Source organism: Cariama cristata, unplaced genomic scaffold (assembly GCF_000690535.1).
Source record: "Cariama cristata isolate BGI_N322 unplaced genomic scaffold, ASM69053v1 scaffold37463, whole genome shotgun sequence".
Taxonomy (NCBI): Eukaryota; Metazoa; Chordata; class Aves; order Cariamiformes; family Cariamidae; genus Cariama; species Cariama cristata.
The window spans coordinates 9,488-21,963 of NW_009607288.1; the positions used below are offsets into that span (position 1 = coordinate 9,488).

General features: G+C 40.8%; 1 protein-coding gene across 1 annotated transcript; it reads right to left on the reverse strand.

The window, feature by feature from the left end:
* Positions 1-7,062: 7,062 nt before the first annotated feature.
* Positions 7,063-12,232, reverse strand: MTFMT (mitochondrial methionyl-tRNA formyltransferase; the record flags this gene model as incomplete). The annotated part of the gene is made up of 8 exons (XM_009696667.1): positions 7,063-7,518; positions 7,851-7,933; positions 8,574-8,655; positions 9,222-9,313; positions 9,879-9,954; positions 10,544-10,646; positions 11,477-11,599; positions 12,020-12,232. Coding segments are annotated over 8 exons (973 nt in total), but the record flags the coding sequence as incomplete, so codon positions are not given.
* Positions 12,233-12,476: the final 244 nt, after the last annotated feature.

Below are 12,476 nucleotides of genomic sequence, written 5' to 3' on the forward strand. Positions count from 1 at the left end.
AGCTGTGTAGGAGCCTCAGTAAAGATGCTCACACTCAATTAAATATAATTTGAAAGTAACATCTACCTGCTAATAAGCTAATTCAAAGCTGGTAGGTGTCGTTATTTTTGAGCTGTAATTAAGGTGCACTTTTTTTTTTTTTTTTTTTTTTTCACCAGCAAGGAAAGACATAAGGCATAAATTGGAGGCCAGTAGCGGTAGTGAGTTCATGTCTTATTAAATGCATCCATAAAAATCTTCTTTCTGCCTGACATTAAACAGCTTCACATGATAGCCTAAAGGGAAGACTAAACACATGATTCAATTAAGTCGTGTACATAAAACATGCTTCTGTTCGGCATCTGCAGACTTTGCCAGCCCAAGTACCGGTACAGTAGTTGGTAACACGAAAAGGAATAAACTGATTTCCTCATATTGAATTTAACTGCAAGGTTTTGTACTTGAAATGTAAGTATTTTATTTATTTCTAGCTTGTTTTAGAATGACTGTATTCAAGCTAAACTACTGGCAGCTGCATTTCTAAGAACTCACATGCTCGATAGCACAGAGAAGCCATGTGGATTTGTAGCCTCCACATGGATAAAACTGCAGTTTTCTCTTGCTTCTTGCATTATTTGACAAGAAAATCTATGCTTTATGATAGGGTAGGTTAATAAAAAAAGTAATTTTGTAACTCCAACAACACTGTATTGCTTCTGTGCTTGAAATGCCCGAGTAAATAAACCACATGTAGAGCTTACCAAAGAATAACCTGCAAAATGTCACCTTTCTGTTCACAAACAGGTCACAGCTTTATCAATGTGAGACTGATCCTGGGTGTGGGTGAGGGGTTTGGTGGGTAGCTGGTGCTCCCCCAGGTCCAGGGCTTGGTCACGACGTGCTGTGGTCAGGGAATCTGTCCCCAGTTTGAGATGTGGAGAGTCAGCAACAGTGTTGGGAGAAGCGGAGCAGCAGATCTGGGCAAGGTATGAACTAAGGAGGCAGCAGCAGGGCTCCCAGAGCGGGACAAGAGGGGGGGGAAAGAGGGCTGGAAACTCACACTTTGAGGATGATAGGAAACGAGGCAATGTAGAGCAGGGCTAGGAGGTGCAGAGGCAGGGAGAAGACAGAGGCTTCCTTCCACATTCAGCAGCAGCGAGCAGGGTGCTGCTGGGCAAGAAGCTGCTCTTAGCTGAAGGTTCAGATGGCCACAGAAGGGGTCAGACAGTGATCCCTCTCCAAGTGACCTATTAAGTTGCCCTATCAAACCCCTGCTACTTCTAGAGTGGAATTGAGGACCTCACCAGCACAGAAGACATCCCGTGTTTACACTCAAACACTGGCAATAAATTTTTTTGGGGTAGGCAAGCCAGTAAGCCTCCAACACGAAAATTTCCACCGAGAGAGATCACAAAAAGGTGAGCAGTGCTACTGGATGAAAACTGGAATACAAACACAAGCATGGAGCTCCCTCTCCTACCCTATCCCCTCCTACGGGTATGAAACCAGTTCCAGGTCTATGCTTTATTTCCTCATGCCCTTGATGGGCTGTAGGCATCTTTCAATAGTTTAGCAAGCTTCAGAACAGGCTCTCCGATGTGATACGGAGCACCCCAGGCATTAAACACAGAGCTGTGCAGGACTGAGTGCCTATGCAGCCTGAATTATGCTTAAGAAGGTTAAAAAAAAAAACACCTTAATAATCCATGTGTTTATGGAAATTGACAGTTATCAAAGAGAAGCAGAAAAGGAAGAGCTGTGGAATACTCTGGCACACCCGCTTCATACCAATGAATTTAGACTCTGTGTGTTTTCTTTTGTGTCTAGTCTGCTGCAAGGGCTTGGCGCGAGCCGGGGCCAAGGCAGCCGGTGGGGAGCATTAGCTTGGACCTTCCCACAGAGCTCTTGGCTTGTGCTGCAGACTCGCAGAGAAACGTCTCTTCCTTCTGCTCCCCTCCTCCTCTGCAGCCAGCCAGCCAAATCCTGAACTTCATTTCATCACTTCAAGGGTGAAGTAACAAAAATGACTTCTACAGACCAACCCAGGAGATACATGGATGAAAGCAGGCTCAGGATCTGCATGTGGGCTCGCCAGAGTCAAAGACAGAGTATAGGGCTCTTCCTTTTGGCGAGAACTATCTGTTTAATAGCAATGAAATGGTCACAGCCCTACAGCCTGAAAGAGCGAGAAGCTCTCCAAGTTTCCCCAAACTGTCCCCCACTGCAGCTTAACTCCAACTTGGAGGAACAAACTAATCTCTGCACTCACCGAGTCCCTCAGCTCTCAGAGGAAGCTGCTGGCAGAGTACACTGGATACAGAGCAAGACAGAGAGGTTTCAAACACGGGCGCTTAAGCACTATCAACAGAAAACAACCTTGGCCCAACAACCACCACTCAGTGCTAACACTTTGTCATTACTGATGAGCCACCATGCCCAATACGTCAAGAAATAGGAGAAAAGCTACAGCAGGTCCTGGCAGCCACCACTCACACAAGTTTTATGCTATAGATCAATGTCAGTTCTGACTTTTCCGGCTCGTGTTTATGGTCAGTGCACGGCAATGTCCTTTCTGCAGCCTGAAACCTAACCCACACTCCCACAGATCAAAAGAGAGCATCAGCCGGAGGAATGCAGGAAGGCTGCGACTCAGCTCCTCCCTCGGCCTTAGCCTTCGGACCACCAACCTTGAGAAACAGGCTGAAGCAGGAGACCTGGCTCCTAAACGTCGGCAGGTTTGTGCCTAATGGCAAAGCATCTTCCATTAAGGTCACTTAGTTTCCAACCCTCAGATAAATCTGGTGACCTATCCCTCCTCCTGTTTTTAAGAAAGGGAAAATATTGCTTCCCAGAAGCTATCAGGCCCTCAGCAGTTAGGATAAACAAAAGGAGAGATATTCTTGTCTAGTCTCAACCTTTAAATTATTTGGAGATTTTGCAATCAACTTTTTAAAAAGACTCAAATACTTCTGTGATTAGTCACTTAGGCTTTTTGTTTATTTGTAATTTATTCAGCAGAAAACAGGAATAAAGAGGTTTCCTAGGAAGCAGGGGGAGTAGTAAGGTTTCAGATCATGAAACAGATGCATCTAACTGCGAGTCACCAGCATCCTAGAAAATATCACTCCCTCTAACATTTATTTGAAATCCAAGATGAAATCATCCCTATCCAACACCAGAGCCCTTCTGGTGCCCAAACATTTTGCAGTTCTACCAACAATTTGGCTTCACTGATCTTAAACTGAGCCGTAGCAGATGCTGGGTCTATGAATACCTCTGCTACTCTCCCTCTCTCGTCCAAGAGGAGGACGGCTGTTTTATTTTGCTAGTATCGCTTTCTAATCGCTTGGGTGGCTGTACTTGACCTCAGCAGTGGTATTGGGGATTGAATCACCACGTCTACTTTCCAGAGTCAACCCTGACATGCTAATTCCACACCTCATCAGTGAATGCCCCATTTTTGTTTTGTCTGTTCTGCAAAAATAATCAGATTTTCATTACCCTCCAAGTTAAATCCCCATGGAACTAGGTGAAAGCAAAGTTTCCGAAGAGACATTTTGGCTAACAGCTGCCTGGGGAACACCAATTCCCTTTAAAGCTTCCCTACCATGCCAAAAATATAATGCCAAAGATTTCCTCCATAAAAAAAATAAATTAATCTCACCATTTTTTCTCCATAAAACAACTGGGGTAAAGTTGTGTGCATTCAGAGCTAAGGACATTAACTGTTAAGAAACAAAGAACTGTCTAATCTTTGATAACCTCTTGCGTAGAAAGCAACTCTGAGAAGCCTTAGAGCAAACTGCACAGATCAAACGATTAAGTTACAAGTATAGGTATCTTGGCTACAATATGGTTTAGGCATTATTTGGTATTAAACAACTAACTGAAGACGTTCTGTACCAGATTTTCACGATTTTCTATCCAGCTGACCTTGGTTTTCCCCTAAAGAGATGCAGTGAGCACCATCTACAGGGTTTCTGAGCACACACCACCTCAAACTTCCCCAAAGACGCAGGAAAACTCTTCCCTGTTCCTTTATGCTTTAGTTAAAACCGAAATTACCGCCTGCCAGCAACGACCAACAGCAACAGATCTCACACGAGGCACAATCTAAAACTGTCAGTGAGATGAACAAATTGCCCGACAGGTTCTCTCCGATGCTCACACCTAACACAGACACTGCTGGCTGGAAGTTGATATTCCAACTAGCAGCATTAATGCCACCCAGCAATTACATTGCTTTGCTCCGTCTCATTTTGGAGATGCAAAGGACAGAGACATAGTTCTTCTTTGCCATCAACTTTGTGACGATGTCAGAGCAGGTTCAAAAAAGCAAAGGAGTTAAAGAACTTTCATGGAATCTTCCTCAAGTCATTCCTAGAACAAAGTATTTGATCTAATGGTTTGGTCAGCTAAAGACTTTTAAATAATTGCCTGAACTTTTGATACTGTATTCTTTCTGCGGGAGTCACATCTCACCATTCATTTTGCTCTTGTCATAATGAACCACAATTCATTTTCCAGTGTCTGGGGACCTGGTACATCAGAAAAATTGGGTCCACCCATGCTAACAGATAACTAAAATACTTCACTTCTCTGAAGTCCAAAATTCTTAAAATTATCTATAAATTGGGGGTGGGGGTGGTGTATACTCATTTCTCTGATATTTCAACTTCCGATACAATCCATGCCTGAGGCCAGACCCCTACCATGCAGCTGATTAGTGTTAAAAATCTCACTATCTACAGGGAAGGGGCTTTAGAGAACACATTTGTGGCCTCAGAAAACACTGAATATTTGAATTCCAACGATGCCTACAAGTGTTCTTTAAAAATCACGGATGAAAAATTCCCAGAAGGTCCAGCAGGGAAAACACAAGGCAAGCAGCCATACAGCTGACGCCAGTGACGTAACAAAACCCTGAAACCTCCCAAACCCCAGTACCATCCCCACAAACACACAAAAAAACCCGCTCACCCACCCTCCCTTCTATTGGCATAAAGTGATAACTAACCTTTCATAGACTGAACAGAGTAAAAACGAAACGACTTGACATCTACTTGCAAGTAGTAGGTGGGAGCACAACACAAAAATACATTGTTTGCTTGGAAACAAACTTGCCAGTTTTATAACTTCTGCAGCACAAATTGCACCTTCAAGTCTGCGGTCAGAGACAAAAGGAATTCTCCACAGGAGCCTGACTTCCACCTTGCCGTTGTTTCCAGTTTTTGACTCTGATTTATAGGCTTGGATTTCTTGGAGGATCATGTGTTCTGGAAAACCTGTCATAGGCAGATTAATTGTTGGACCAATGGCAACTAAAGAAAAATACTGCAGCATCTGCTTTAACAGATGCTTCTGCAGAAACATTTTAATCCATGTGATAGAATACTTTTTTCTAGATTTTTTGCTTTCTTTCATTCAGCGAGTCACACAAGCACATCAAATTCCTGCCACCTCAATATAAGCCCCATGAATCCAACATCTGACTTGACCTTTAAGTTCCAGGCATGACTGTTTGAAAAGACATGAATGCCTTAAAAAGTCTGAAGAGCCAAACGGACGTGCGGAAGAGGATGTGCTGGCATTTATTAATGAGCATGTGGAAAACAGAACCATTGTAACACCAAGCCTATAGAACTCCTGCAATTTTTCTTCTTTTGAGGCTTCCAAAATTTCAGTGATAATGCTGTAGATATGAAGCTAACAGAACAGTGCCTCCCCACATCTGAAATAGCTCCAGTGCCTCTGCTTTTACTCCAGTAATATTCAGAAAAAGCAGGAATAAGTTGAGCAAGTAACACTAGAGGAGCTCCTAAGAGGCAGCTGGTCTTTATTTTGCTGTTATCCTCACAGTGCTACATTACTTCTAAGACAAGAAAGTAAGAGTCATCAGTTTTGGGGTTCTTCACATGAAATGCTCCTTCTTACACATGCCATTAACCAAAGGCAGGTGGAGAAAAAGCTTGGATTAGATTAACAACTCCTCATCAGGTAAAAACCTCTCTCATCAGAGAGAGAGAAAGAGTGACAGTAGAACATAAATCTTCTGGATGGATGGCACACAAATATTAAGTGGGATATATTCTAGGATATGAAAACAATAAGGAGAAGGAAGAGATGGCAATCAATATGATTAAATAAGAAAGGTAAGAAATAGATCAGAAAAGCTGAAGATATCAAAGAAAAATACCTACTGAACAAGGTGAATGACAAGTTTATAGCTTAGAAACATTTTATAGCTTAGAAACAGAATCAACGAGATTAAAACAAGTCCCTTGGATTGAAAAGCAAATATACACAGTAAATTTTTCTTTCCTGAGTTTAAAAGGAAACAGAACGATGTGCTCACATCACATGCAGGTGACTGAAAGCAATCAGGTGGCATTCATGGATGACATTAAACAGTACCTACTATTTACAGCATTTTCAAAGTCAACAGGTCCAAATAAACAACATGATGGTCCTCAGAGAACTGTACGAGGAGATCTCAGGTTAGAATAGATTAGGAATATTCTGTTTATTCCCCTTCTAAATCAAAGATTTCTTGAAACTTAATTCCAGCACACTGGAAGTAGACACCTGTAGACTGAGACTACACAGAGAGAATAAGCAGGAAGACACAGGTAATTAAGCAGTTGGCAATGATGGCACAGGTTGATCAGACGGAACATCAGACTGCTCAGAAACCTCCACCTAGCAAACAGCCCCGACAAAGGCACATGACCAACTGCACACAGCTCCAGGTGTGATATTATATAAAGATGTGGCATCCAATTCCAGTGACAAATAAAGGATGTTGTGTGTTAGGTATAGTTGACTAAGAAAACTATCATAGATAGGAAAAGATCCTCTAGATGTCCCCAGCTAAGGCTTAAGTTATTTATCTCAATGTGGGGATACAAAGGTAGCTTAAGGGTCTGCAAGAAAATCCAACTAGACAATCTAAGAGTCTCAGTGAACACTGAATTACAGAGAAGCATGGGATTTTAGTATTTCCAGATTAAAGCAACTGTGCATAACTTATGCTTGAAGAAAATTACACCGAAAGTCCTCAAAAAGAAATTGAAAACATTGTACAAAAATAAATTTATTACTCAACAGTGGAAACGGGGATTTATTCACTATCTTCAGCATTCACAGAGATTCTCTTCCTTGACAGGGGAAAGAGAAATGAGTATCATCAGGAACTCAAGAAGAAAACATGCAGATGACGGTAAGATCAAACACTTTGGAAGGAAACCCCTTAACTAAGTTGAATGTTACAGGTGGGCACTGAACTTTTTAATATTACTATTAACTTACAGACATCTTCTTCCACATTTTAAAATACATCTACTGTTTTATATTCTGTGCCAGTATTTCCCTCTCTTTCAGAGTCTTTTTTGTCGTGCTAAGTTTGAGTGTTTGAAATCTGCATTCCTGATGAACTGTTCTTGAGTTGTGCTGGAACCAAGAGTGCATATATCCATTGTAAAAGTCAACTGCTGTAAGCTTCTTCTTTAATATGACTGTTTTGATTCCAACCCAGCCCTCCTAAAAGTAAAAAAAAAAAAAAAAAAAAAAAAAAAAAATATGGCAGTAAGCTTCTTCCATGTTTTAAAATTATCTTTAGCTCTCACTAGGTTGGCTTACAGAATACATTTTACTTAATGTCATCATGTTTACATTACAAGTCGAATTCTTGCTTGCAAGTGAAAAGCCTGTTAGTGGAAATTAAAAGTTCTTCAAGGTAAAAAGACTGATGTTAATCTAAACTAGTTCAGTGAATAACAATAGACAATTAAGACAAAAGTAGTATGTAACACACAAATACTAAAAACCTCATATTTAGGGCAATAAATGTAAAACAAATGGGAAAAACCTACCTTGCAACGAGCTACCAGTGTTTGGGACGCTTTGTGGTACAGTAGTGAACCAGGAACAGCTTCACAGTCATTTAATATTTGATCTAAAAGCAAAGCAAGATTGTCTTGCATTTTTATGCCAACAAGTACAAAAAAGTTTGAAACATTCCTGTCTTTTTGAAGCATGATAATCATCTTGAGTCCCTATTTTGCTCAAAAATATTTTACTGTATTCTGCATTTTATTATACCCAAATGAGCAGGGGAGAATCAGAACAGTCACTCTCTGACACTGCTCCCTCTCTGATCCAGAAAGGGCCATTAAGCCCTGTGTGCTTTGGCACACCACTCAGCCCACAAGGCTCACAGACTACTACAGAAAATGGTTTAAGCGACAGTACACAAGGACAGCTTTCCTCATGAGAGATCCTCAGACAATGGCATTTGAAGAGGATCTCCTAATTAATTAGAGGATTAAAATCCTCCAGTCTCAGGATTCACAGGACTACCCGCTGCTCGCTCAACATCATCAGAAAGCAGAAATGTCTTTAAAACCCATTTTATGCTCATCTTTGGACACAGAAACTTACTGCACTCTGAGCATATATGAGACTGACTTAGTTCTACTGGAGTTTCAGAAAGCAGTACCTAAAGCTATTGTTTAGTACAATTGTGTACTATCTCCAAGTCATTGTTTGAAAAGACAGGAAAATTGCACTTAACAGATTAATTTAAAAGTATGTACCAGCAAAACCAGGGATATTATCCACTTCCACAAAATCCAGAAGTTTAACAGCAGTACCCTTCCAGAGCGTCTGCAAAGGAAACTGGAAACAGAAGCAGATGACACATTGAGAATACTTTCACGATTTCCAGGCAACTGTCTAGGTTTTTTTCTTATGCAAGATACCCGTGATAACAACATTAGGGGAAAAATTTACGTATATGTCCAGATAAGAGACTTTCCTTATTATAACTAGTTTTCCTTGTTCTTCCTCATCTCATGGACAAGCAAACCATTAGCATATGCAGCCATGAGTTAAGCAACTAACTACAATAGCTGTTTACTGTCGCTGTTTGCACTGTTTACTGTCATGCAAAGATGTCATTATAGTGTTCTGAAACCCACTCAAATGCATCAGTGAAAATCTCAGAGCTAAGGAAACAACACACAACTATTGAGATGATTTCACACTTGGGATCAAGTCCACAAAAATTCTCCTCCACACTAATTCCACCTCTAACGCTAAACTATGCTGGGATTTTAAAACACATGCTAGGTTTTCGAGGCTAAAATAACTAAACTTGAGTTTTAGTCATTAGTTAAAACATCTACACCAAACTCAGACATGCCAGAGGACAGAAAATGGTTTAAAAAAATCCACTGTCTTACCATACTTCCTATTGCACGATGCAGTTGAATTATTTGTGCAGCTGTTTGCTCTTCCCATTTTATACAACTCTTAGCTACAGATATTTTAGGAGCTGAGGGGGGGGAAGAAATTAGAACACTTTGTATTTTGTTTTGCTTCTTTTTGCAAACAAATAGCTGTACTATTTTATCCTATTTTAAACTCAATTTTATCCTGACCAATGGCAGGTTTACCATCTAGCCATAGATACCTTAGACAACAACTGAAGATTTTGTAAAAGTCTCAATTTGGATTATTTATACTTTATTCTCAGTTGTCCTCTTATTTACCCATTGTACTGCAAACTGGTAACATATATTTACGCACAGCTTGACACTTTTGTCCGCATTACAACCACGAAGAATAACAAACTCACTCAGATTTTGTGACATCACTAGTGATTTTGATACTGTACAGGCAAATGGAAAAAAAAAACAATGTAGTAAGTCTGAAAAACAATTCTGAAGCATTTTTCCCTCTGTATGACTTTTTAAGCCAGAGAAGGCAGATGAGAGACCATATTAAGAAAAATATCTAAAAAGTCAAATTGTAACCCAGCACAGTAGGCAGAAACTTAGTTTTCCAGATTATAAAAAAAAAAAAATTAACAAGTTGCATTAAATATGATGTGTACCTACCAAATGTTACTCCTTCTTTTGGTTGCTCTTTTTTATTTTTTAAACTTTCAGGCAAGTTCTTTAAAACTGATATTAGCTGTAAAATTAAATTTTATACAGAGTATTAGCAAAGCTAAGTAAAGTATATTTATTAACAGTAACAGTAAATCCAATACACATAAATACAGTACTTAATTCTTCATCAGTGAAACTCTCTAGTGAGCTTTTAGAAAATTGGGTCAGTATGTTCAGAAGACTTGTATCATACACACAAACACGCTAAAGGCATCCTTTCCATTGAATCACAATTTAAAAAAAACCCAACTATTCTTTTATGGGTGATCTCCTCTCTGTATTAATCCTAGACCAGGACAAAAGCTGATTATTAAGACGAAAAAGCAGATATTCACTCCAATGAAAGAAGAAACTGCATTGTTTCCATACAAAGCACTTGAGTTCTTCACTGAATAGAAACAGAATGGCAATGCACAGGACCAACACTGCCAGGTTATCACAGACCACTCAACCTTCCTCTCAGCAAGGCAAAGAGCTCACAAACACTAAGTTTCAGATCACTCTCCTCTTAACAGCTGCAGTCAAGTCAGAACAAGACTAAAAAGAATTCTGTTTACACACGTTAAAAGCAAAGTACTAATCAGAAGTGACATTAGCTTGTATGACTTCACCATGTTTGCACCCATCTTTGATAACATCACTTCCAGCTCCTTTGCAGTGCAGTGGGGAGGAACAGCAAACTCTTCTTGCTTAATAATTGGACCTACATCAAACCTGTAAGGCAGAAAACATACAAGGTTACTGGAGGAGAAGCTGTAACTTAATTAGCAGTTCAAAAGTCTACATTCAATACATTAATGCAGTTACTAATTACACTTTTTTTCCTCTAAAACTTTATTTTTCACACATTATCAAATAATGTTTGGTTCACAGACAACACAAGGAAAAGAATATCAGATATATCTTGACAAGCAAGATTCACCTCAACAAGCCGAGATTGATATGAATGCATTTTACAGTTCAGAAGCATAAGATCTCAGAAGAAACAACCTGAAGTAGTCAGAATAAATTTGTTTCCCACTTTCCTGAGATCTATTATCAGGCAAGCATCTGATAAAGAAAAAATAACTACGATAATGTGTTTTCACTAGCCTTTTAAGCCAAAGTTTGTGCTAAAACTAAAACATATAATCTCTCTCTCCTCCCTAGACAGGCAATTGTTTGTCCTCTGTTTCACTTACTGAAGGTTACAGGCGACTCTGAAGTCGGAAAACCAGATCTTTTCTGTGGCGTCATACCAAGCCTATCCATCTAGCTGTGTGACTGTTTGCTCTCTGTCTGCTCCCTGTAATAATGCTAAGAATTAGAGAACAGGCCTAGAGTCTAGAGTGAAAACTACACGCTCACTAAAATACTGTATTTGTGGCAAGTCTCATATGGTCAGATGAAAGTTTCTAAGTGTTTCAAATTTTAATATTAAACACAGACACAAAACAAATAGTGATTGCATAGAATGATTTAAACAACGACTTAACTGGCGATGATTTAAAGTCCTGAGAGGCAACAGCAGCAGTGAGTTGTTTTGGGAATCACATCTAACCTACCTTTTGGGTCTTATTTCCATAATTGTCACCCCAGTCACTTTATCACCATGAAGCACTGTGTGGACTATTGGTGCAGGACCACGCCATCGTGGGAGACAGCTGGGATGGACATTCAGCACGCCACTGAAATGAAATATTTTAAAGTTATAATAGGAACAGTACCTGAAGCTGAATGTAAATGGGTGCGCAACATTTATTACGCTGAAACCACTTTAGGAATTAACTCCTCCAACCTTCTGAAGTGTTACTGGCTTAAATATACGTTTAAAGGAAAATTCACACTATATAACCTTCAGTTTCCCAGTGAACACAGAAAGGGAGAGAAATGAAGGTAAACACATTCTGCTGAACATTTGCATAGATCTACATCAACGTGTTAAAGAACAACAGTGAACCTCACAAAGACAGAAGTAGGGCTCAGGCTAAGCAGATGAACCCAGGAGAGAAACTGACTTCACCTGCTACAAGCCACAGATGCTGACTCAAAAACAGCATCTAGCTTTGCTAATGAAGCAGCAATAGATGTCCTGTCAACCCACTTACTATGGGAACTGCAGAATAAGGTCCTCACTTAGGAGACGGCCAAATGATGCCACCACACCCACATCAAACTGCCCCACAGGTCCTGTGTGTGGCCACTCATGAACAGGCAGCTGGAGCTCCCGGGCACAGATCCTCACAGGCAGGTCCCCAGGCAGGCGGGAGGGCAGGGTCACCACCTCCAGTCTGGACACAAGCGAGCCCTCGCTGGGCTCCCTGGGGTGGGCAAGGCATTGACGACCTCATGCAGGCAGAGCAAGGGAGAGGTGAAGGTTGGGTCACCTCCACCCCTTGCTGTGCCCCTGTCCCCTTCCACAGCACCAGCCCCTCGAACTCCTGTCCCCTGCTTGGTTCCCAGCCACCCTTCACTGACCTCCAACCCCCTCATCACTCCTGCTTTCCTCTTTTCAATCCCAAACCCCCCATACCAACTCCCACGACCCCTGTGTCCCCCCCCACG